This window comes from Brachionichthys hirsutus, unplaced genomic scaffold, assembly GCF_040956055.1.
Source record: "Brachionichthys hirsutus isolate HB-005 unplaced genomic scaffold, CSIRO-AGI_Bhir_v1 contig_1007, whole genome shotgun sequence".
In the NCBI taxonomy this organism is placed as follows: Eukaryota; Metazoa; Chordata; class Actinopteri; order Lophiiformes; family Brachionichthyidae; genus Brachionichthys; species Brachionichthys hirsutus.
In genome coordinates this window covers 32,332-59,167 of record NW_027180488.1, presented here as the reverse complement: position 1 = coordinate 59,167, position 26,836 = coordinate 32,332, and the positions used below count along the sequence as shown (strand labels likewise).

Here is a 26,836-nt window from a genome sequence, read left to right as displayed (position 1 = left end):
GAAATTATGCAAATAGGGTGAAGCCATAAAAAAACAGAAAATAATTGTAGTGCAGAAATTAAAAGAATTATAATTTTGGACCACTAACCGAGTACTGCGAAAGAAAACACAAAGAGAGATATTTTGGAGTTCAAGGCACTGAATCCTACCTTGACCTCAACGAAGTCCGGCTGGCCCAAAGCAATAAGCTCCGAATACGCCTGCATCTCCTCCACATTCCAGGCCTTGACCAGCGTCAGTCTGTACACCGTCCTTTGTCTCTGGATGGACAGACAGGGGTAGGAGATTAAAGGAAAGAGTTCAAATGTGAGAGCGGAAACATGACATCATTGTAGTCATATGTGTTTCCATATTCCCCTCCTTACAGAACCAATAAAGATTAGGTTTATTTATCAATCAAATCGTTCACATAAACCCGGAACAGGTAGTGTCCAACAACTTGCTTGACAGATCCTGAGGCAGCAAATTTGTTTTTACCAATCAATAGTAATTAGGATTTAAATTATGTAATTATAATATTTATTTAAAATAGTGCATTTTCACCCTCAAGTTTCTGTACTTATTTTAGTCATCTTAACCAGCAGCTCACAGATGTTATATGCAGCACCTCATTTCAGTCTAAATTATGAGAGAGCAGATGGTTTCAATGTTTTCTACTGCTCTAATAACAGCATGCGCTATTGAGCAGTGGATGAAGCTAATCCAGGTATTCTGAACAAAATACTATCCAACCCCTTTCACTTCCATTCCTTTGTTTAATCCATGATTAATAGTTATTAAAAGCTGTGCATCTGCAAAATAAAATAACAAAAATATCCACCCTTGAAAGAAGGGAGGGCACCATGGATCACCCAGAATAAAGAGCATCAAGCACCTTCAAGTGAGGATGTGCAAGCAAGTGATTTGAACCACATCCAATTAATGTTTTGGAATTAAGAACAACACAAATGTCGTCTCTGTAGTTCAAAACTGCTCTACACATTTATGTATTTTCTCAATGCATTTCAAATGTCAGTAGAATTCAACATCTTCATGTAGGCCGGCTTTGTGTTGCTTGTAGCCGTTTAATTAAGAATTATCATAAATGTGTAATTTGAATAAGCTATTAGATTGTTTTTCGATTGAGGTGAGAGCCAAGAAAACTTTCAAATATATTAATGTTAAATAAAAGTCCTACAAAAATCCTGCACACAGTTCAGTGATGCGGATTCAGACCATTGTTGATGTATGTCGAGAGAAAGGCCATCATTGAAAAAGTGATAGAGAGGAACAGAGACCAGGAAAGATAATAAGAGGAGATGAAAGAAGGGGAACTATGAGGGCATGAAACTTTTATGAAGACATAAGTAAATGAAAATGCAAGGAGAGACAGTATTCCCCCCCATGTCCTCTATCCTTCTCTCCCCGGAAGTGTATCTATAATCCTCTGCCCTGTCAGCCCAGTAGGGAAGAGGATAATTGGCCAGAGGAGGATCAGAAGTGAGCTACCTCCATTCCAAATACAGCACTGAGACACAACTCAATCAATCCTCAAGTGCACCATCAGGGAGGTCAGGTTAGGGATAAGCACTCCAGAAGGATGGAGAGCGGGCCCACATGAAATGGAGACTTAAATATAGGGCTGAGACAGGGAGAGTTTAGTTTATTTTAGGTAACCAAAGTGTCACACTGAAGTGCAAGACGTTTGAGATGACTCTAATCCGTTTGATCCACATGTAAAATATGTGACCCAAGATTTTGTTAACCAAATGTCTCGTTTATAAAATATGCAGTAAGCCCAGTGAGTGGCCGTCATTCATCCAAATGGCAAAAGGACAAAGCAGGTCTGTTTCACCTACACGCCAACATTCAGCTGAAGTGTAGCGCTCATGGACAGCTTTGGAACTTAATCACAGAGGAAACGTTCCCCAACATGAGGAAATGTGCTACCTTCTTGCCTGCATTATTCAGCTCTACTTATGCGAGTCAGCCTTTTCCCATATGAAGATCATTAAGTCCAAGTACCGTTCCACCCTGAGTGATGGTCATTAGGAAGTCTGCTTGAGGCTGGCTATCAGCAGCTACTGTACAGACTATGCATCCCTGACTAATTCCATTCAATGCCAGTCCTCAGGGTAAGATAATGACAAAACCTTTACAGAGTTGTGCAGTTTGGGTTCAGGCAGTAATGCAATGTACACCTACATATATTGTACATATAAAGAATTCTCAATACATTCATAAATAAACATATATTTTCCATTTTATAGTGGGTGGTAGATCATTTTGACTTGGTCATTTTATAAGTAGCTCGCATGCTGAAAAAGTGTGAGCACCCCTGCAATACCTAGAAGATAGACAGTTAAATAACAAATGATAATTTCATGGAAGAATTGAATTCTGGAGAACAGAAGCTGCATAAACGTCCATATTTATATTTGCCCTGTGTATTGCCCATCTCAGTCATATTGCCACATACCAGTGCTTCTCAATTATTTCCTGTTAACATTTCGCGCCCCACCACTCTCAACTGCGACCATGAAAAGTCTAATTTGTCTTTAAAAATGGTTCACATTGGTTCAGGTTCAGAATCAATGAAGAGCCATTCTTGCTCACAACCATTACCGGTAATTGCCAATCTGCTGCTGTCGCACAAGACAAAATATAGGAGACATCTAAATCTGCGGTTTCTGAAGAAACTTCTGAAAAAAGATGCATTTGTTCAGGAGGTGAGAATGTGTCCCTTCAACTCTGTTAATGAGGTGGAGATAAGAGTTTACTTTTGCATTAAATCACAACTGTTCTCCTGGAAACAAAATTATAATATTAAGTTGATCCAAAGCCTAGGAATCGTAAAATTAGACACAGATTGCTTTGTTCTTATCAGAAGTGAGGGGAAATGCACTTAAATGAAATAAAATAGAAGTGTATATCATCACTTTGTCTGTTAATCAAGGATTGTTATCTCTCAAATTAAGCCTGAGGTTTTTAATTGTGACCTCAAAGATTAAAAGATCAAAATTATAAAGTTAAAAATAGTCAAAAGCCACAAAGGAATAATGATGATGCGTTCTAATTATAGCTAATAAGAGAAACTGGAAACCAACTTCTTTTGTCAGTAATGCCTTTAAAAAGTCACTATTTCATTAAAAGCCCTCAATCACATCCTCAATGGAGAAGAAATGGCTATAACTGAGCTTCCGTTATCGGCTTCCAAACAGTGAGAATTTCTAAAATAATTTTCTTTCTTTAACTCTTAGGATGCCGCTTTTCATCTGTCAATGTAACAAACATGCTGACAGAAGCGTGTCCGTCTGCCTCACTCTTCCCTTAAAGTAATCTAGTGAGGGAAAATTTCATGAAGTTAAAAACAGATCTTTCACAAATGATTTTAATAAAGAAGTAAGTGTTGGCCCTTTCGGTTTTTGTATATTGTAAACCGGCGCGCATCATGATAAAGGTTGCCGACCCCTGATCTAGATGGTTTAGACAAAACGCATTTTTCAACTTCCTTCATACAACCTGACTTACACTTCTTGTTCAGACGCGTGTTCTGACCATCTAATTGGAAAACAAACTAACTCAGTAGACATCTTACCTTTTCTCCAAGGGCCCTGAGGCTGTCCAAGAAGCGTTGCCAGAAGTCCTTGAAAAGTGGCCGGTCAATCCTCTTCAGACTGTCTTTGGTGCTGGCATCCACACTAACATATAGCTGAGTGACTGGCACCAAGGTCCTGGAAATTGCACAGTGAACACAGGTAGCATCAATAAACCGCTCTGGGAAAAAGAGCCAGATTTAAAAGAAAGAAAGGAAGCATTCAGACAAGATTTGAACGTAAGGAAAAGAAAATCATTACTTTTAATTGATAACACTTAGAGTCCCTCAATATCCGAACAATGACAAAGAGCATGACTCAACGGAGCAGGAAGAGCCGCAAAGCCCTTTCTAGGGTGTGTGGATCTCCATGTAAGCAGCACTGGAGGAGACTGAGAGAATGGGGAATACTAGGGAATAATCACATCCCCTGCATTGAAATTCCTACTTTCAGACATGAAAGGAAAACGTTCCACCAGAGGAACATAATAAACTAAAACAGATGAATAATTTGAGAGCAACAGAATACCAACATGCACATAAACAAAGTGTGTGTGTGTGCGTCCTAACCTGAGTTCCTGTGGGAACTGCGCATTGGTGACGAGGAAACTGGAGATGTGGCGGGAGTGGAGGAGGCGAAGGAAAGTGTTGATTTCAGGGTACATGATGGGCTCGCCAACCAGAGAGAGGGCACAATGCCTGGCTGCCAAACCCTCCTCGTACCTCTTGGGTTGAACTCCAGGGACACCTGGTGGGGGAGAGGCTTTAAAGTTGACTCCACCGTTTACCGTAATCAGTGTCTCCCGGCAGTAAAACAGGTCAATACATAAATCAAGGCATAACATTTTAAATAATGTGGGTCAATAATAGCATCAGCTCCATAAAATAATCTGCAGGAGACACATGTTGATAGCAAATAGGGGGGAGAGGAGAGGAGAAAGGGGGAGTGGAGTGTTGAGTGCTTGGCAAATCTTTCCAATCCCAATTTCGTATATCTGCTAGCCCCCCTCTCTTCCAGTCCACTGGGCATTATTGGTACTTTCACAGTGTTGGGTGGAGCAGAACTCTTAAAGGGTACTGGAAAGACTCGTTCCACATACCGTACCTTCCTGGTTATGATGAATGACTAATACTAAGGGATCACTGCAAGAAAATACAAAAGACAGCGATTTTGGTAGTAACAGCTGGAATGGCAAAAGGAGAAGCATGAAACAGAGTATAAACTAAAGTGCAAGCATTTAATTTTGCTTTACATTAGACTAATGTCCTGGCCTATTAAATTAATTTGTGTGTGAGCAAGGGGCTTTCTTTAATTATAGTTATACTGAAGAAAAAAAAAATTAGGACTCTCCATTAGCGGAAATAATCACAAAAAAAACACAGCATTAAATTAACATAAAAGTTAACAGAAATAAGATATAATCAAAATCCAATTAACAAACACTGAGATAGCGCAGTAGAGATGGCACGGGTCTGAGTTTTAACGTGCAGATATACAGAAGTGATCTGCTTTTGGGGGTTTGAAGTGGGACGGTAGGGGCTGTCAAGTATAGTAGCATGAAAATAGAAGCATATAAGCCTAATTCAATGTCCTCTGAAATCACCTCAATTAGATTAAACACTGACACACAGAAGACGGATGAGAAGTCATTCTCCTCTGGTTTACAGAATGTTTCTCTGTTAATTTGACAAATGTGGTTCAGAAAACTCCTCTTTGCTTTCTATTCAATGCAGTCACCTCATGGAGGTGTGACAGGCAGGAAAGTGACGATAAGGACAATATAGGCTTTGTTGTAGTATCTTTATACATAGAATTGTAAAAATACTTTGCAAAAGTATTGGCTGTGTGCAAAAACACAGCGATTGCAGTCACTTTAAAAATCTTTTTTTTTTTTTTATCTAAATGAACTAATAAGGGTTTTGTTTGAATTATGTGATAAATCCATTATAAACACATCATCAAAGTCCATTTTCTATGATGCACATCAAAATACATCATGAATGACTTCTCTGAGACTGATGCTGGCTGCAATATTTCTCAAGAGCTTTAAGTATTTTGGCATCTATATCTTTTCATCAGTGCAATTTCTTCCATTTCAAGATGTGATCAGCAATGACTTAGAACGACGAGAGGCAGGTTACAATGCTTGCCACAGTGAAACACACACACACACACCACACACACACACGAAAATGGCTTGTACATATCTTTAAAAAGGAAAAACACTTAATATCATGGTTCTAGGGTGTACGATTTTAAATGTCACCAAATGCAGAACAAATTACCAAGCATTTTCAGTTACAGACCATCGCATACAATCACTTCCAATATTCTTTGGGTGAGGTTTCAAGTCACATGTTGTCAAGTATTGTTTAAATGAAGACTGTGATGTTGTAACAAGGACGACATAGTAAAGGTGAAATTAACAAATAGCAGAGAGAAAGAAGCAAAAGGTGTCAACGCCGTCGCTGATCACTGTGAAATTGATATTTATATTATTTGCTTGTGTAAGAGGCTGCAGCACCAACCTCTGAACTGTCGAATCATGCTCTGGTGATTGTCCAAGGCATCCTGAAGGATTTTTTCAGCAGGATCCATCTTCCAGCGCCACTCTGTCCCCACTGGGTTGGTGTGATGTCTAGTTAATGTGGCAGACAGATAAACCCGTACATAATAAGAGCCGACGTATCGTGAACTCTCCGTGGAATTGATGAGCGACACTATATTGTTTATTCACTGCCTGCTGGAGAACTCTAAAATGACTTAGAAAGATTTAGTCGGTTAGACAGGCCTGACAAATAAAAACATATTTCACTTCATACTTATCTTTTACAAGGCGACAAATATCAAGACCAAATACATTATTTTTTATAAGCTGAAAATACATTATGTGGGCCAAGAATATTCTCATCATATAAAAACATTTAATTCCTATTTCTGTTAAAGAACCTCTTTTTGGTGTATACCCACCGACTCTTATGTATAGGTGCAACAACGAACCCTGAGGCATTACAAATGTCTGAATACCCTCACATCCACACCAGCCACTCTGGCAAGAGATCAAATCCAATTCCCACTGTAGCTGCATAGATGTGGATGGACAGGGCAGATGCAGGAACGCATCCGTGCCCTAAAACTGCTGACTTCCTGTCCCCTCACATAACACCCTCCACAGCTCCTGGCATATCCAAGGTGGCAGGGAATGAATTCATCACGGCATATTCCAGCAGTGACCACTCTGTGCTCCATGCTGCCACCTTTTCAAATGGAACTTGTGGAAGTAAACAGTTTTCACTATCATGTATACAGTGAGGGACGATTTGAATGAGGGATCCCCCCCCCCCCGTTTAAGAAACTTTTGCTGAAGAGCAGCCATTTTGGTAAAAAGGAGCACAAATGAAACAATAGATAAAAATAAACTCCCATTTCCGAACTCACTTAGGAAAGACCAAAAACAAACAACGATACATTCTTTTTTTTTTTTTTTGATAGCCATCCATATTTTTTGACTGGTCTGTAAAGTTTGGTCGCTACACTTTAGCATTATACCCACAGCATCTCAATTCTACTATGACTCCGTACTTGAGCAAAATTTTGCTTCTGTGTAAAGGCTGAATATTTTGTTGGAGCAGAGCACTTTGTTGAATTAACCACATTTGCAAAAGGTCTTGATTTAGGAAGAACTCATATGTAATTCATTTCAATTCAGACAGTCAAGAAGCAGCTTTGTACAAAAGATCGATTCCAATATCTATTCTGATGGATCTGTGGACCGTCCCATGAGTAAGCATGCTCATTGGTAACAATGACAACATCATGATCATGTATGAAAAAGATAGTGTTGGTTAAACCTCGTTTTTAAATTGTAAATCAATTCTTAATAATGACTGCGTTTGGTGTTCATGTAGCTTTAACACCCTGTTCCGACTTTTTTGGAACGAGTGTAAGCTCTGCACTACGCAGCAGCTTTAGTCATCAGGTACATACCTCCAGCAGAAGACACACTTATTAGCACAGGCGAGGCTGGGGGTCGTCTCCATGCATCGGTGGGACTCAATACCATAGAAGGTGTGCTTGTAGCATCCTCCTCTCCCTCGCAACATGGACTAAAAACAGAAACGCCGTTTGTGTGACTCCTGCTATTTCATAAAAAATGTGAAATTTATCAAGAAGAATAAATTCGCTCACCTTGGTCCATCGACAAAGCTTTACTCCAGAGTGACTTCCAATTAGTTTGTACCCTGCTCAGAGAAAAAGAAAGATGGGCATGTGAGGCACGTGTTTGACACAGATCCATATAGGTCAAATCCAGCAGGTAATTAACGCAGCGAAAGGTTGCATGCTTGGCCAACTCAACATTCATAAAGTTCATGTTCGTTCAAGTTCTCTTTGTTTTTTAGCTAGAAGACTGTATTATATACTTGCACTAATATATATTCTGCTTCATCATATATAGTACTTTAAATGGGAGCCTTTGGCTATAAATAGAGGAAGAGAGGGTGGATAACAAATTCACTTTCATCACAAGACTGCTTCTGCATCCTTTTATATTATCCTGGCCTAATACCTCTGGCACAAAGGGTCATGTTTGGTTGAGTCCTTGAACATCACCGTCTGCATTTATTCCTCCCCCAACACATCCCTCCTCTGGGACATCAGAGAAGAGAATGCTTTTTATAAAGGGATTTCATTCCACACAAATGAAAATGGGTGCACTTCTTAAGTCTCAAGCGTATAAGGATGCAGAAAGTGGCATTCTAGTTAATCTTTGCACTGGCAGAAGAGGCTGATGTGGAATTCAGGAGGAAACACTTTTTATTTTACTATTTTGTTTGTGTGTTGCTATTAAATCATTTTAATAGCTTAAACAACTATTTCAAAAACTCTCATTTGTGTCAGAGTGTGTTTGATCTCTCATTATTTCCACAGATGTCATGTACTAGAATGATTCAAATGCAAATTCAAGGCTGTTGTAGTTTACTGATAGATGGCGGAATGCTTTATCACCTGAATGAAACACTTCGCCATTGACAAAATAATTATTCTGTACTATAAATGCACACAAAAAACGACACAAACTCAGAATTACATTTATTTTTGCCTGAATGCACAGTCGTAGTCTTTGAGGCAACAAACATGCAGGCTGGCATCAAATTGCTTTTCCACCTGAAAAAACCTGAAGCGCAGATGTCCTGCTCCAACCTCACGACTACCGACTTCAGTACATAAAAATAATGTATGCAATCCCAGATCAACTAGCCTGTAGAAACTGCAGTACAGGATGGAGGCTGCTCACAGTTAAATTTATTTTTAATGATCTAACCGTAAGCAATACTCTCCCCTCGACACCCCAGTGTTTATACTGTACGTCTTTATATTTGCCAGTTGGAAGGATCATAAAGTTGGTAGGAAGGAAGGTTTTTGTCTTTCTTTTATTATTGAAAACGGTCTGTTCTGAATGGATCAGATGTGCTTCAGGAGGTGATTATAGACCTACGCAAACTACGAAGGATTGACTGGATGGTTTATTTAGCTGGTTTGGTTTGATAAGGACCCAAAATCACCATAATAGTGTAGAAACATGGGAAACGTGAGTTTTTCATAATATGGGATCTTTAAACCTGAAAGGCAACAGTGTCTGGGATCCTGAGCATTTCATCCTTGTTTTTGTCATTAAATGATATAAAACATGAAGTCGATAGAGCCAATACAACAATAATATATTTTAACAGTAAAGGGGATGATTTCTAGATTGTACAGAGTCTGAATGTTGAATAAACAGTTTAACGACACCAGCCAGGATGAGTCTGTGAGGTTTTTGTGTGGGAGGAGAGGAAACTGTACCCTTAGGGCAGACAGAGGCAGAGGGTAATTGGACTGCAATGCATCATTACGTGCCATTAGACTACACACATTCACCAGCTTAACAATACTTCTCATGTAACTCAGATCAGCTTGAAAGACTGCTGTTTCACCTTTAAACAGCAGCTTTACACACAAACACAAACACACGCACACACACACACACTAGCTCTCCTGTGAACACAGATTATTATATCTGATCATCCACAGTCATTTCTTTTGTTTGTTTGTTTACATCTTTTACAGTTGCTCCTTCGATCTAGGCAGAGATGGGTATATTTCCATGTGTTTCTTCTTGCAGTCAAACCTGCTGATTAATCAATTCACCAAGTTTCATCACAATTCCATTGGAGATTTTGACAAGGGCGTAAAGCTGAAACCTGCTTCAACCACAGGAAACACAGTGACGGAGGAAACAATAAAGGTGTGTGTCCATACTGTGTTGATGGCAAAATACATCCTCGTGGATGGTAGCAGAGATGGTAACGCCTGAGACAAAGACATTAAACTTAACAGGCGGGGAGAAACAGCGAAGGTAGACGATCACACACTGAATCTCTCTCTCTCGTTCAATACAAGCGTGTAAAGTACACTATTGTTTTACTGTATGTGAATGTTCTGATATTTTATCTCATTGTTTATCTCATCCATATATAATGGAATATAAATAGTAACAGCATCCTGCAAAGATTGTAAACAGGCTTTTAATATCATGCAGATGCATTCACCTGGCAGGCTAAATCAATAGATACAGATAAAGGTGTATTGTTCTAATCGTTCTATGGGTCTATGGGTAAATTAATTTCGAAAATGGACACTTCTATAAACAACTTTTTTCATGGAGGACAACCTTCAGCGGGAAAAAAAAAAATTGCAACTGCTTGTAAGATTTACTGCTGGAATAAAAAAACTGGCATGACTTATAATTTATGCTTTAAAGTGAATTCCGACTTTGCTGCCTTTGTGGAAACAGCAAGGTTAAAGAAATGCTGAGGCAGCCGATGAACAGCAAAGTTGTTTCTCGATTTAAAGCAGTGCTGGGTGATAATGTAAAGATATTACCCAGTGGCACACAGCAGCTATTTATTTGGTGGTGGTCATGCATAAGTAATCAATCCACTGATACTGAAGCGCTCTTCATCTGTGTTTCCAGCGTGTATTTAACATAAACCCTCTAATGTTTATGAGCAGAGAAGAAATTCCCTCACCTTGCTTTGTCAGTGCTTGTCTCAGGGCAGGGGTGATCATCTCTCGTCTTTGCCCCTCATCTTCAGACTTCTTGAAACCGTTCAACTTGGACAGCTTCAGCACCTGGCCATCTGCCCCAACCTCCTCTTTGCTCTGTGGCAGAAAAATATATAGTTATAATAATAAACATGACACCATCCATGGAAGTCCTGCTAGTTTCTGAACAGCAACGGTGCCAGGGTTTCCCATTCGGGTGGACCGAGATAACTTTGGGTGGCGTCTTAGTGTTTGCCTTCTTTCTAACTCTTCCTTCTAAAGAGGATCAAAGTGCTTCTTCTCATCTTACCACTCACCTGTGAGAGTCTGTAGTCAATGCAGTACAGTACACAGGGGTTTATGGTAACATTGTGTAAAAACAAAAAGTGCTAGGGTGTGGCGAGCCCTCACGGGACAAGCTAAAAGTACAGTAGTACCGGTAGTAGTAGTAGTAGATGCTGAACTTAAACTATTTGTTGTGCCAACAGTAAAATAAAATCTTGGTTTACGGCCTTTCGGGTGCCAGATGAGCTGAGAGATGAAAAACTTCCTTCAGGCATTATAACAGTTGACAACATTTGTATGTAAATGTAAATATTTTAGAGATGTGTTGTTTACAGACACAGAGGATGGATTAGGTCCGCTCCATGGGAAAGAGTATTACTTTCCAGAATGGCGTGATTGACGAGGTGTCTCTGAGATTAACCATGTTAAGTGACAACTCAACCAGTTTACTGCACTGCTGCTGCTGCTCTGGTTTGTCTACCGTGGTCTATATTTCATTTTCGCAGCAAAGCAGCACTCATAAGGGACTGATGCTCTGTCAGAAAACTTTGATGAATGTTTGCTTGCCTGAAGACCTGAGACGATTCACTAGTTTCTGTGCTGCTCACAGTCGAGCACAATCCCTCATTCACTGGCCACATAGCTCTCAATCAACATGGGATACTGATTTAAAGTAATCTGATAATGATTACTAAAAATCTATATTACAGGCAGAAAAAACAAATGAGTTGTTCAGTCAGCTCAGATGGACATTAAGTAATTTATTAATTTGTCAGATTTAAATATAAAGTGAGTGACAAAACTGGTCGTTGGCCTAATCTACTTAAAATTGCACAGCTTTGACATTCTAATAGTTGATTTTCAATTTCTGAAAGGAAAACCTCACCCACTCTTGGGATCCCAATTCTTTTTGAAACTAGCAGAGTGAACATCTCGAGGAAACCATGCTTAAACACAAGCGAGTAGACACACAGCCTGGGTACTGATTACCTTAGCAAGACATCAGGGTGTAATCTCAGTACATGAACTATCCAGCAGCTCTATTGGGCTCAAGGCAGATGAGAACATTACTGGTAATTAGCCTCTGCCCCAAGTATGCTAAAATCTCTTGACAGCAACTCCTGGAAAGAGCAGCTAAATGTTGTGGATCACACCAGGAAAGCTAATTTTCTATAATTAAGGTGGCGTGTTTCCTTATTCTATGTGGTTTACAGAATGCTACAGGTTATGTCTGTAATTGCAGGTGAACAGCATGCCACACAAAAAGCTGTTTATGTTCACCAGATACTTGAAGTTTGAGTTACATTCATTGTCCCAACCGCTTATTCCGTTATCGGGTCGCGGGCCAAGCTGGAGCCAATCCCAGCAGTCAATGGGCGAGAGGCAGGGGACACCCCGGACAAGCCGCCAGTCCATCGCAGGGAAATTTTTGAGTTACAAATAACCCAAATAATTTAAATGTAATGTATACTGATTTTTTAAATTATTGCCTTTAGGTATGTTAAAAACAGAGCCTTACAATATTCACTAACAACCAATGAACATAAATGTGCTGATCTCTATGAAATGTTGCAGGTTTCAGTACTTGTGATGTATATATATATATGTCCCATGCAGTAAAGAACTTACAGTGAGTTCCAGTAGAGTAAAAACCTGTCATTATACCACACTAACACAAACAGCATTAGTTTCTCTTAATTTGTTTGTTTTTTATTTTATTTTATTAAATGGACCAGTGAAAGCTACTTAAAATCATTCAGCACCTCTTTTTCACATTAAGCGATTGCTTTGTTACATAAAGACTGAGAATGTAATAAACTCTGTTTAATGAGCTATGGAGTGAAGTGACGTTGTTAAACGTCAAACCGGAAGTTCATAGTTACTACTGAGACTCTCTGCCACCATCTACTGCTCAAACGCTGCGATGGCAGTGAGGAGGAGGAGAAATGAACAGACGACCAGCTCCTTCTAGGATAAAACGTAAATTCCCTGAAGACTTAAGATGAAAGAAAACCTACATTACTCTAAAACAATATTTATCTAATTAACTTTGTTCCAAAAGAGAATAACAATTTCTGGACCTTTATATTGCAAATAAGCTAGAATACTCCCAACAGGAGAATTTTTGTTCTTTGTTCACAGCTCATTTTCAGCGTGGATAAATACTGAGCATCTCTTGGCAACAGAAATGTTTAGTGCATGAGCTAATTACATTGTGCCCTGCTTGTTAATGTAAAAATATATCCTGATGTTATCCTGATATTAAATGGGAATGATACCCATCACACACAGCCAGCAAATACTGTGTGATATACAGTACTTATATGTAGTTAATTGTTGCCACTATTACACTTTTTCAGCAGGTGACAGGGAAGTCAGAATCCATGCTCTCATCTGGACAAGCCAAAAATAAGTGGCAATATCCTCAATGAAATGAATGCACAGCTCTGTCATGAACACGAAAAAAAACATGATGTTCTCAATATGCATAGTTTCCTGAGCTCCTCAAATATCGGCCAATGTCTCTACTTCCACTTTGTCATAAAGTATTATACATCCATGAGAACAAATGGCACGAACCGGAAAGTTTCTAACCAACTCGAATGTCATCTATTCCCTAGAGAACTCAGATTTACTCCACACCTGTCCAAACAGCACAAGAGATAACATGTTAACTCACTTTTTTCTTCAGAGCCAAAAAAAAAAAGTCAGTCAGAGTCAAAGCCTCCTAAAATGTTTGAAACGTCTCAACCTTCTCTTTTTTGCCCTGCTTTTCTAGAGTCACTTGCTCCTCACAAGCCGGTGAAGTGGGCGTCTTCGCTCTAACACGAGCTTCCGCTTCTCGCCTCCGAGGGTCTGGTGTCTCTCAACCCATCTGTCAGCAATCCCTCAATGACAACAATTTGTCTCCTCATCCACCGCACTCAGGTTTGACGAATGTGATGTATATTTTTTGCCAGATGGGTCCAGCTTCTAGACCTTAAAATAAAGCTGCTGCTTTTGTACATAATCATCGCTAAAAAATAACAAAGTGGTGTCACTGTGCAGGCGAAGAGTCTGACCTTTGCTTTCTTAGCACTGTTTATGATGTTGCCTAGATCCTCGACATCAAACACTGAGCCCGAGTTTTTCTCATCTTGCAGCTCAGACTCTCCGTCACTGCTGGACTCCATCAGATCCTCCTGAATCAGGAAAACATAAAAAATAAACTGCATTGGGATACAACGGGGAGTAAAACCACAGTAACCCTCGCCACACTTCTGCTCTCGGTGTTACCTCTGCTGCGCGCACGCAGAAGGGAGGAAATCTCAACCAGATCTGGCTCTGTAGTGCCCGCTACCATGACAACCAATGCGTTTCTGCTTTATAGCCCATGACAGCTATTTTGACATGACTGACAGAAATGACAAATTTCATGTATTCTTTGCGTAACATTCCTGACGTGAGTTGTTTACCATTGAAAATAGTGAGGATGATCAGCTGACTCCTGTCTCAGGGCCCTTATCAGATTTTAATCAAGTTGTTGAATGATGTCATTATTAAATCCAGCTCCCTTGTAATGTTCACAGACACTATCACTATTCTGTCCCGGACTCCTGAATACAACTTGCACTGTTCCATTTGCACTGCGTGATGACGCCAGTTTATTGCTGCTAGTACACATCTGTGTAACCACTCCGGCTGCTGCTGATGTGTCTGTACTTGTATGGTCTTTGTATTTTGTCATTAATGTTAGATGTAGCACGACTTCACCGAGAAACATTCCTAGTCTGTGAACCCTCACTGACAATGGCAATAAACCACTTCTGATTCTGATTCTGATTCTGATCAGCGCTACATCGGCGGAGGCAATAATGTTTGTCTGTCCGTCCGTCTGTTAGCAAAATAACTCAAAACGTTCTGGACGGATCTTGATGAAATTGGGAATCTTACCAGGGACAGATGATTGAATTTTGGTGATGATCCAGAAGAGTTTGACATTTTTGGTAACATTGCAGTCAATGGATCTTCACAATTTGTTCCTCAATATCTCGGCTGATTATTGACTGATGTTTATGGAATTTGACACAGTCATGTAGGGTGGGGACCAAATTTAATCTGGATCAGCTCCAGAACGGAGTCAGGACAAAATATTACATTTTAACGTTGAAATCTCCATTTACAAATTAAAAAATCTGTTAACTGTGATTCACTTTTACTTTTCATGGTTGGTGTATAAAGATACCAAGAACAATTTAGAACCTTTTGATGATGATCCAGATCACCATGTGGACGGTGTAGATCCAGTTAGGAGGGGAACGAGCTGCTCGGCGGAGGTCTGCCGGTCTGGAGGTCTTTTCCTCTTCCATTCAGAGGTTGTATTAAATAGTTCATTAAGCCTGTCAGCTACTTATTAGCTACATAAAGCTTTCTAGAACTGTGAGCTACGCACATCAGGATCAGCGGCATGCTTTGCTGCATTTACCTCAGCGTTGTTATTCTGCAGATCTCTCTCCTCCTCCTCCACCCCGTCTTTCCTCTTGTTCTTACAGGATCCTTCCGACTTACAGATCCCAGTGCAGTTGTTCTGCTCATCCTTGGCCAGAGCCTGAAGGCGTATCAGGAACTTGACCTTCCAGGCCTGGAAGTCTGCCTGGATGCTGCCATTATGGCTCTTCACCACATTGCAGTCGCCTTCTCCTCTGGTCATGATTCTCATGCCGCTCAGCATCCAAAGCCACTTGTCTACGTTTTTACCCACCTCAAAAGGAAAACAGAGAAATAGATTAGATGAGCTTTAAAAACAAAATCCGTCTGTTCCTTGGGACTGTTTGTTGTTACTTCATGCTCACCGATCTGCACGCTAAATCAAGGTTAGATCTGGGAATTTCTTTCCACTACTGAGTTAGAGCTATAACCATTGTAGCATGAATAACTGCTTATTATTATTCATAACGTGGAACCATTCCTTACTGTGTTGTAGTGGCCAGTATAGACAGAGTTACCGAGGCCAAAGACTGCATATCTGAGGCCTCTGAGGTAGGTCTTCCCATATCTGAAGTCAGTGGATGCCTCCTCCAACCACTTACAGAACCATTCAGCGTTCTCTGTGGGCTGCCCATCAGTGTAGCTGGCCACGAGGAACACACACACTGACCTGATGGCGCACTGAAAGGAGCGATAGACATGATAAATATTAGGGGATACATTTGGAAATATGAGCTTCTTGGTCCGAGACATCAATTACTGGGACTTTGGGAGCATAATTAAATAAAAATATATTTCTTAAAGCCACAGAGAAGATCTGTCGGATCAAAAAGCATCACGACCAAAGTACAATATGCATGTTTTACGTTGTATGATTTCATTGCTATAGCTTTTTCTTTAGAACATGAATTGCCTATTTGTCACTGGCTTTGTGGCGACTCATGGCAGACATTCCTGTTTTATTCCTGCTTCCTAATCACCACATCTGCATATGATGCATATACCTGTAACCTTTTCGGCGTGTCTTCAACGAATGAGAAAGCAAGAATGATTGTTTTCCCTGATTCAGCTTCATTAGTCAACCACCGTATAACATCATCGTTATCTGTGGAGATTTTTTGGAAACCCCTTCTCTGTCCTACTGGAGGAACTAGACAGTCTCTCCTCCTGCATACGAGCAGACTAATCCTCTTCATCGCTCTACATTCACAGAGATCTTGCTCACAACACCCGAGGGAAGACTGACAAAAGTACAGTAATTCTTGAAAATAATTCTTCTTTCTTTGCTTGAAGCAGGATTTGGTCTTTTTTGAAAACCATTTCAAGAATAGCAAAGTAAAACAAAACAACAGTTGAGCCCTAAAATGACAAAACGTTAAGCTTTTTTTATAAATAAGAACTCAGTTATGATTCATTTTACTTTGATTAGTCCTGATTTAATCACACCTTGCATGTAAGCACACAATACTTGGTCTTAGGACTTAGGTGATTAAATTCTAGATATTATTTATAAATGCCTGAGAAGGACTTAGTATAGTCTGTATAGCATGTTTATACTGTCAACATGACAGACACTCTAAATACTTCCTTATATTCAAGATTCAAGATACTTTATTATCGTTATGCAAACATAATAAAATCATGTGAAGGCCCACGGCTTAAGGCACTACTTATATGTAGACGATGTAAAATTTGAGGGATACATACTGAAGCGCTTCTCTGCACGAGGCAGTGGATTAAGTTCTTATTTAAGGGCACGTTCTGTTGTACTCAAACAGAGGGCCATGTGATTCTGAATCGACACGCTTACCTCTACAAGCCTTACCTCATCAGCAAGCCGATCATCGGGATCGTAGTCTTTCATGTCAATCACCTCCGCTGCTATCCCCAAAGTCTCCACTTCCTCTGACAATTCTTTTGCAAAGCCCTGAACAAATAAGTCTGGGTTAAGACATGTGATAAAGGGTCGGTGGGACCTGCTGTATATTTCTGTTGGCATGTACTGCTGAAAGGTTTATTGTATTATTATGGCATCAGTTCGTTGTTTAACATCATAGGATTACATAGGTGGGTATAAGTGAGGCAATCTGTACCTTTGCTGTTCCAGTTTGAGAGCCATAGAATATTTTAACTCCTGACACGTGAACTACTGCATCTCTGTCGTTGTTGTCTGCAGCTTTGTAGACCAGAGAGCTGACATCTTTGGACAAGCTTTTCTAAAAGCAGAAGGAAACACTTCATGTATGGAGAAATATTCATCCTCAGATACCACTAAAATGCGGGAGTATTTGTCTCGTTTGTTCCGTTCTTCCAGACTTGCTGCAGCAGCAGAGAAGTTTGTACCACAGGACGAGATGTGGTAAAGTATTTATCAAGTACAAAAAATATTGTTGGAGATTTTGTGGAATCGTAAATTACCATTTAAAAACTTTGCTTCATTTTACATGTATGCACGGCAAAAACTGCAATGTGCATCACTTTCATTAAAGTTTTATGAAGTTCATATTTTGCAACTAAGCTTTCCTCTAAGTACCGGTAAGCTGAATAAGAGGAACTTTATTGTATAGCAAAAAGCAACTCAACATTTATGCTAAAGATGGAATATTCTGATACATGACAGCAGGCAGGCACCGCACTGCTTTTCATGTGCAGAAATCAAGTCATTTATACAGCGTTTTAAACTCCATCTATAATAAACAAAATGTGTAATATTAGTGTAGGACTCCTTAATAAGAGTCGTGAGGACAAACAGCTCAACTAATAGACTGAGTATTTCACCATTTAAGGAACTGACGGAGGCCTCAGGGAAGACCTGGGAACACCTCGGGATTCTCCCGGAAGAGGAGAATCCCGAGGTACCATATATGTATACGTATACAGTATATCTCTGTACAGTATGTAGTATTTGATGGCATCTGAAGAATGCCGCCTGAAGTCCTGTGCCACATGAGACTCGGCCTAAATGACAAGCGGTGTGGTTTTCTGTAGTTTAGTTTTCGTGCTTGAACACAGATCTTCAGCAGGACACAAAAGCAGGAAATCAGTACTTAAAACACGAAATAGCACAAGTCAGAAATACAAAGAGCATTGTGCATCTACGCCCCTCTCATACAGGGCGGTGGGATGACGCCAATTTCACCTTTTTAAGATGCAACTTCACAAAGAACCAAACTCCGAAGACAAGTGCAGCAGCCGAATACAGGTACAGCCTGTTGTGCCATATGAACGTGAGGTGGTTCTCTCTTGGACTGTGCCCACTCTGCAAGACTGAAGAGAGAAAATGAATAAATTAAATGCATGAAATATTAACTGACTTCTCTATGAATGCAAACAAGCTGCAGAAAGAAACAACAAATTGAGATTTGGTCTGCTGCTGAGCGAGCGACTAGCATGCTATCACTAACATTAACTAAAATACAATGTAGTTCCAGTATCCGTTCAAAGGTTACCTTTAGTATCCGATGTAGATTCGCTGTATGTGCAAAGTAAAGTAATTATAAAGACGCTGAACATTTTCTCGAACGATAACGTCGACTTATATTACCGTCATCTGCAGTAACTTGATACAGTATATGCCGATCGCTGTTTGGCCGATTAGCATGCTGGGAAGTGTAGTTATTCGGAGTGTTGACGTAATGCCGGAAATGCTGACGTTGTGTTCAAAGCAAAAAGCACATAAAGTGGCCGATTTATCTTCTTTTCCTCAGAAAATATATATTTTGTGCAGATGATTTTTTTTCTTTTTTGCTAATATAATTGTGCATGCAGTTCTTATATTAATAACACATTTAGCTATTTTTAAATAATATATTGAATTCCTTCACCTTTCGTCTCTACCTTAAATTTGTTTCATCAGCCTTCTCAGAAACGTAAGATACTATTCTAATAATAGCATCCGCATGAATAATAATAGTATCTGACTGAATGTAATGCATTCAATTATTCAGATTGTTTAAAAATAAAGATAATAAGTCACCAATCTATTTAAACATCTGAAAACCCCCGGAACTTGTTGTTCAACATCGACGTTTACAGCGGACATCCTTGAGAGACGCACGGAGACCTCAAATGTGGGACGTTGTTTTTCTTTACCGCGACGGTACAGCGCAGTCTGTCGTTTAAAACTTAGCAATGTCTATATTTACACCAACAAATCAAATACGGTTGACAAATGTGGCCGTGGTGCGGACGAAGAGAGGAGGGAAGAGGTTTGAAATCGCCTGTTACAAGAATAAAGTCATGAGCTGGAGATCAGGAGCGTGAGTAATGCTAGCTAAATGTCAACATACAAACTGTTTAACTGGCTTTACTTTGCAGATTTTTGAACACATATTTTTTATTATTTGATTGAATGTCCAAACATTGTGTTCTCCTCCAGTGAGAAAGACCTGGATGAGGTTTTACAGACGCACTCGGTCTTCGTTAATGTGTCCAAAGGCCAGGCGGCGAAGAAGGAAGACTTGACCAAGGCATTTGAAACAGATGATCAAACAGAAATCTGTAAACAGGTAGGAAACATTTCCCTGTCCGCATTCAAAGGCCTGTGGATTATTTATTTTTGACCGGCTTTTGTCTACTGCTTTCTTTCTCGCAGATCCTCGCCAAAGGAGAGCTCCAAGTATCAGACAAAGAAAGACAGTCTCAGCTGGAGACAATGTTCAGGGATATTGCAACAATTGTGGCTGAGAAGTGTGTCAACCCGAGCACCAAGAGGCCGTATACAGTCAGTCTCATTGAGCGGTCAATGAGGGACATCCACTACTCTGTCAAGGCCAGTAAGAACACTAAAATGCAGGTGAGGACACAAATAAGCAAATATGGTAAAACATGTACACTAAACTACCAAATCACTGTAAAGAGCAAAATGTGCGTCTACTTGTGGATACGGGATCATGCTTTTAGTGCGGTAGTTTGTGATGTAAACATTAATGGCATTAATGGCTGAACTGTAACTTGGTTAGCTAGTTCACGTAGCTATAGCATCTTGCTTATCAAGAAATGCACGTTTCTTTCAGTTTGGTGAAAAGCGCAGAAAAATGATGTCAAATATATTTTTGACTTTGGGTAAACTATCCTTTTCTGCTATGTTTGCAAGTTAGTTGATCTTGGGAACGGATATGTCACGTTGGTTTGCAGGCTCTGGATGTGATCCGCCAGCTGAAGGACACCATTGAGATCCAGAGAGCCCACATGAGGCTGCGATTGGTCTTGCCAGGCAAGGATGCCAAGAGGGTGAAGGAGAAACTGAAACCATTTCTGGAGATTGTGGAGAATGAAGACTTTGATGAGATGCTAGAAATGGTGAAGAAAGTATTTTAAAAGTATAGCGTTTGTGAGGGTGATCTAATCTCTACACATATTGAGCTATGTATGTGTCATGACGAGCAATCGTATTTGCTCACGACACCTCAGCCGAATGTAGATTCAAATCTAAGGTCTTTACTTTTGTCTCCGATTGTAATTGTAAAATGTTTTTAATTCTGTGGAAACAGAGATCAGGAGTGGCAGATGCACAATTTACAAAGTACAAAGTAGAAGGCAGAGGAAAAGCCTTCTGCTTTTTTCTCCCCCTCTTCTCTCTGTATTAAATGACTCCCTTTTTCTGCTGTTCATCATTCCTCCTCTTCAGGTGTGTCTGGTTGATCCTGGCTACTTCAGGCAGATTGATGAGCTGATCCGCTGCGAGACTAAAGGCCGGGGTTCTCTGGATGTTCTGAGTCTGAAGGATGTTGAAGAGGGAGATATGAAATTATAATAAACCAACTATTTAAGACTCTGTACCTTATCCACAATAACATACTTCACTGAAGCCCGCAAACTGTAAACTGACTGGAGAGGCTGTATCCCTGAAGAAATATGTACTAATTTCTGGTTTTACTTATTTAATTGGAATATTATTGTTTGCCACATTTGCATGATTGGTGGAGTATATTTTACAATCACCTTTGAGCTTTCATATCTAACCTTCATTTGCACTCATTCATTCTAGGCTGTGTTCTCTATCCCTTTGAGGATCTTTTTCTTCAGCGTCTCAGGACCATTAACCAACCTTTTTTGGCATTGTTTTTTTTTTCTTCTCCCCTGTCAAAGTTGTGTGCCATGCAATCATTCTCAGTATCCCATTTATAAATATCGGTAATGTCATTTGCCCAACAGTGTGTTTTTTATTTTACTTACCGGTATGTTTGACAATACCCACGGAGCGTTAGATAAAAGCATGTTTAAGGGGGCAGACAGTTTGCTAGAGGATGTGGATAGAACATTACTACCCTTGCATTTTAAAATGCCATGATTCTGTGAAGAATCCTCTGGCTACTTGTGATCTATGAGCTCCCTCCATCTTCATCACCTGGAGAAGAGTCATCCTCTCCCTAAGGAAATGATTAGACCTACTAAAGAGCTTGACCAGTTTACCACAGGGGAGAAGAGGAGGGGAACCATCTGGATAGCACTCAGGCTGTGGGGGGACTCGCCATGGGGCATGCTGGGAGTTTGGACTGAGGGGCTTTTATGTGACTGACATGAATGCTGTCTCTGTCCGAATGGAGTGACTGTAGAATCTGCATTGAACTGATATCAATAAAGATCCCACAGATTAAGTCGTGTGCCATCTCTTCTTGAGTTGATAGAAAATAATTCCCAACAGTACAGCCTTTCTATGAGCAAAGAACCTTTTATTCTTACCAATCAGACATTGAAACTGGAATGTAAACAAAAAACATGAATACGATAATTAATCTGTCATGAGATATAACTTGACAGCTACAGAAGTCAAAATTGTTCAATTTAACATTTTATCATCTTTGAATAGTTTGCAAACACAGTTTAGTCAGAGGACAATTACCGGTAGTTTTGTTTCCAGAAAACGCCCCCCCCATTCTCTAAAATAAAAAAAACGTCAAGTTTGAAGGCTATATAATTTAAATGCTCCATTATTTCTACTCAACGTTATACTTCCTTGAATGGACTGGAGGATAAGAAATGACCAAAAGTAGCACAAGTAGTGCAGACTCGTTCATCTCAGATGTTGAACTGTTTTGTCTTTTGCGAGAAAAATACACGTTACATTATTCTTATTTAGAGCGGATGTATTTATGCAAAGCACTATTTAGTTTTGAGATCAATGTTATCTTGTTCACATTGATTTCAGACATCACAATGCATTAATGGTATCAGAAGGCTACATTGTTGCATTGTGAGTACCACAGGCATCATTCACAGCTCTACTGAATTAACCAAATGAGGATTTAATGTAAATCAATACTATACACAGTGAGCAAAAATGAAAGAAATAAGATGCAGCCCGCTTCACATCAATGTCAACAAAACTAGCCTGAAACATTTCATAACTTCATGCTTGGTGAGGCTAAAGCATCCTCACTTATCTCATGCAGCCAGAAGTTTGTTGTTAAATTTCTCAACCATAATAATCCTCTTCTCGTTTGCTCGGCCACACTTCCAGAAGACGTCACAGCCCCCTCAGATAGGCTCTGATCTGTGTTCATACTGGCTGTTTGTGAAGACAGTTCTGTTGATCCTACTGAGTGGGTGGTTAGCCTCCTCCCCTGGGTTAGGATACCTGCTTCCCTCAGGGCGCTCCGCCTGCCTTCCAAAAGTGGGGCATCTGGTGGTGAGGAACACGCCACACACCAGCATCAAAGAAAAGGAGATCCATCCGAGGTACAGCGCAGGGCCCCAGGCTCTCCTCAGAAACACAGCACCCTGAAGTGGCTGGCTGGTGAGATGACACGTCCAAGCTGTGGGGATCAGCACGAGGATTGCAGACAAAGCATACAAAGAACCAGAAAGCACTTTGAATTGCTTTCGTATCGGGAACCACACGGTCCCTACTGCGCCTGTCACTGTGGCAAAAGCCCCAACTCCAATAGCTGCTGTAATGAGGGCCCTCCATGTCCGAAAGCTTCCCGAAAGAGACATTAGAGACTGGTAGAAGGAGCAGTGCAGGCTACCGTCATGGGCCAAGTCCCAGTGATCCCAGTCCAGCCACACCCCATCCCAGTAGGCAGGCAGAGAAGCCGTTGTGTTGTCCACAGTGCCGCTTACCTTCCACAGAGCTAGGCAGCGTGTCAGAATGGCACAAAGCCACCCTGTGACGGCCAGACCAAGGACAGCGAGCTCCAGCTGCCACCCCATGACTACAGCCTGTTTGCGCCGTCGCATCACTGTCTATGCAAATACACCCGGCAGCAGACACGGGTGGATTGTTTTTTTAGTGTGTGTGTTTGCATATGGGAGTGACTATGTGTGCACTTTGTGTGTTGATCAGAAAAGAGAAACCAGTTCTTTAGTATTCATGAAAAGAAGGCTGAGTGTGACTACAGCTGGGTGGAGGTGGGAAATCCTTCTGTTTGCTCTACTATGGTTTCACAACAATCCCTGTCTCTCACTTGCAGCCGAGCGGGAGCAGCAGGCTTCCATTGTGCTCTGATTTTCTGTGTCATACTGTGTCATGTTTCAGAGAGAACTGAATTTAAAGAGCCCCAAGTTAGGACTTGTCTTCACAGAAGTGTTGCCGCTGCCTGCCTCTGCAGCTATACCGGTAGTTTGTGACCAATGGCAGTTGAAGAAAGAATGGGAAACTGTGTTCTCACTTGTTTTGGAAAACAGCAACTGTGTTAAAAGTTACATTGTAAATTACAGTTCTGATGGGGAAACATAAAATATAAACAGGAAATTTTATTACAACCATAAATATCGACAGAAGTCTCCAGATGTTTGGGATTAACACTACTGTAGATGGATTAAAGTTTATTAATTAAAATTGCATCTATGTGTCTCTCCCTGAAAAAAATTGCAACCTATAACAGCCGAGACTGGCTGCAGTGTTTACTTATTTAAATATGATAAAGCATATTTGTTGGTGTAAACTTCTAATAACATATAAATTGTACAACATATATAAGTTGTATGTTATAGATATACATGCAGACACATGGACTGATCTGTTGGTTCTTATGTCATACATAGTTCTTGATGGCATAGCCACTGTGTGGGGGGGTCCTGGCCAGTGTGTACCCAGTGCTGGGGAACCTGGACCTCTGTGGTGGGCAGGTAGTGCACAGAATGGCCCCCCCACAGAACAGAAGCCCTGATATCACAAAGCCTATATATATGGCTGCTCCTAGCTCTCTCTTGAGCACCTCGGGGACAAAGGGATTGTGGAAGTCCCTGATGATGGAATTTGCTGTCCAGGAAACTGCAACCATGGTGGTGAGGGCCGCCAGGCAGAAGGTGGCCCCAGAGCTCAACACCAAACGAGCCTTGATCCTTGGGTGGCCGAGGCAGTTAGTGCATCTTGCTCCCAGGAGGAAGACGAGGAAACCCAAACATCCCAACACCAAGCTGATGCAGATTAGGCCTCGAGCTGCCTGGAGGTCTGGTGACAAGTCCAGCAGGGCGTCATAAAGCTTACACTGCATCTGACCTGTGTACTCGCTGACACAAGTCATCCATAGACCTTCCCAGAAAACCTGCATGACCACCAGCTGGGTGCCGATGAAGGCTGTCACCTTCCACATGGGTAGAGCACATATCAGGATGGTCCCAGCAACGCCCATCATGGACAGGCTGATACCCAACTCCTGCAGAGCCATGGGACACGGTGCAGACTGTCACACCCTGAGAAACACAGGACGGAGAGGAACAAAACATTCTAGTTATTATTCCAGGCGGATCCTTCACTTACACCTCGACATGTAATCAGAATGCATCAAACAGCCGGGTGAAATGTTTAACTGATTAGCAGAAAGAAATGCAGCAAGACAACACTTCTTTAGGAAAGAAGATCACAGTTGTGTTAGTTCTTTGGAACACATTGAAGACATTTAATTTAGGATGACTGAATATAGTAAAGACTGAAATATATAGCTTGGTTAGTACTGAGAAGGCTTTCCATGAAGCTGAAGCCGTTTCCTTTAAGTTCATATTTCAGAGCATGGAGGCAAAGGACCACTAGGTGGCAGTAGTACACATTGAATCACCTTTTAATACACGCGTCTCTTCCAGTTGGATATTCTTACAGAATCTTAGCTCTTGCTAAACAGAGTTGCCATCTGAGTCAAATGCATGTTGTTGTTGTTATCCCTGGACTGTGCCAGTTGTTTGTGACCAAATGAAATCAAACTCTGGCATGTAATTTTTCCTTTTTTAATTTATTGGAATATATATGTATTTATATTTACATTAGAATATATGTGATGTTATGTGGAGTTATCTCCAATTCAGAGGCAAAAAAATATTTTTGATTAAAACATCTTGTAACTAATTTGTCAAAATGTTATTTCTCTTTCTACTAATAGTCTTTTCATATCTAATCTTTAAACACAAACCAAGAAACCCACATGCCACACTTAAAACATTAACACAACAACACTAAAACATTCCTTTTCATATTGAGCATTAACATTCCCAAAAGTGTTTGTGCTCCCCACTCGGAACTCTTTCCAATTGGTGTGAACTCTCCCTTATGAGATTGCATGTTTAACCAATGCCCACAGTTACAAGACAAGAACAAGCCAGTATTCTGTATCTCTATTGGCTGATGTCAGTTTGACTTTGAACCAGGCTGATATGGAGTAATAGTAACAGCATAGGTGTCATTAAAACACCATATGCTATTTGTGTATTTCCACAATACAAGGAGAGAAAAGAGTCTCTGGGCGATGATAGAGCAGAAGAAGAGACAGAGAGAGAGAGAGAGAGCATCAATCAGAGCAGATGTTTAAAAAAGACCATCCATTGGTCTGTGGTCTGCCTCGTCTGTTTAATTAGAACTGCTGGTACGAGGATAGAAATGCGGCATTGCATTCTGTAACTAATGATGAATAATGATGAAATGGGGAAATGCGCAACATTTTCTGTGCCAAAATGTTGTTGGCGCAATTCTCTCCCAAGCAAAAAAAAAGTCTGCACGCACCAAAATCCTACATCTGGGGGTTGAACCCCTCCGAATGTCTGATCCGAGATCCGACTCTAAACATCTATATTTGACAATGCCAGTCATAAATACTGTTACTACGAAAGCAGAACTGACTGGAGAAATTAGTATGTTTGACACTTTTAAAGTTTCCAGACTCTGTGCAATTTGACTCTTCTTCCTCTCAGTCTGATAACAAGAGAAAACACAGCTCTCCCACAAGGCCTGCTGAGCAGGCAACATTACTTGGAAGGAAATGATTTAAACTTTTGGCAAACCTTTGTATCAACTTTTGATAAGCTCCATTTTTCATTACTGTAATCTACCTCCTCCCCAAGCGTTCATGCAGCCGATGCTGACACTGTTGTCTGAACGTTCCTGAGAAACCATGTTTGTTGGCTCCATAGTGATCTCTGGTAAGTCCCTGACAAACAGGTTCTCCCTTTGCTTGTTTAATTCCCACACAATCGTATTCAGTTTTGAAATA

General features: G+C 40.5%; 4 protein-coding genes across 4 annotated transcripts in view; 1 reads left to right on the top strand and 3 right to left on the bottom strand.

The window, feature by feature from the left end:
• LOC137915482 (S-adenosyl-L-methionine-dependent tRNA 4-demethylwyosine synthase TYW1-like) overlaps positions 1-18,926 on the bottom strand; it is a 31,171-nt gene extending 12,245 nt beyond the window's left edge. Inside the window, exons 1-14 of the mRNA XM_068758738.1 lie at positions 18,863-18,926; positions 18,553-18,680; positions 17,507-17,629; positions 17,239-17,340; positions 15,900-16,094; positions 15,412-15,687; positions 14,009-14,128; positions 10,646-10,778; positions 7,764-7,816; positions 7,563-7,681; positions 6,104-6,213; positions 4,145-4,322; positions 3,578-3,713; positions 150-260 (exon numbers count right to left, since the gene is read on the bottom strand). Of these exons, the coding sequence (XP_068614839.1) occupies positions 150-260; positions 3,578-3,713; positions 4,145-4,322; positions 6,104-6,213; positions 7,563-7,681; positions 7,764-7,816; positions 10,646-10,778; positions 14,009-14,128; positions 15,412-15,687; positions 15,900-16,094; positions 17,239-17,340; positions 17,507-17,629; positions 18,553-18,680; positions 18,863-18,926 (1,848 nt within the window). The remainder of the gene's footprint in view (positions 1-149; positions 261-3,577; positions 3,714-4,144; positions 4,323-6,103; positions 6,214-7,562; positions 7,682-7,763; positions 7,817-10,645; positions 10,779-14,008; positions 14,129-15,411; positions 15,688-15,899; positions 16,095-17,238; positions 17,341-17,506; positions 17,630-18,552; positions 18,681-18,862) is intronic.
• Positions 18,927-19,472: 546 nt separating this feature from the next.
• LOC137915480 (ribosome maturation protein SBDS-like) lies at positions 19,473-21,999 on the top strand. Its single transcript, XM_068758736.1, has 5 exons — positions 19,473-19,672; positions 19,792-19,921; positions 20,008-20,208; positions 20,550-20,714; positions 21,043-21,999. Exons 1-5 carry the CDS (start codon positions 19,545-19,547, stop codon positions 21,166-21,168), a joined length of 750 nt encoding a protein of 249 aa, XP_068614837.1. The 5' UTR covers positions 19,473-19,544; the 3' UTR covers positions 21,169-21,999.
• Positions 22,000-22,892: 893 nt separating this feature from the next.
• LOC137915488 (claudin-9-like) lies at positions 22,893-23,567 on the bottom strand. The gene has a single exon (XM_068758744.1). The coding sequence runs from the start codon at positions 23,565-23,567 to the stop codon at positions 22,893-22,895; it is 675 nt and encodes a 224-aa protein (XP_068614845.1).
• An 824-nt stretch (positions 23,568-24,391) lies between these two features.
• On the bottom strand, positions 24,392-25,027 carry LOC137915487 (claudin-4-like). Its single transcript, XM_068758743.1, has one exon. It carries the CDS (start codon positions 25,025-25,027, stop codon positions 24,392-24,394), a length of 636 nt encoding a protein of 211 aa, XP_068614844.1.
• Between the last annotated feature and the right edge of the window lie 1,809 nt (positions 25,028-26,836).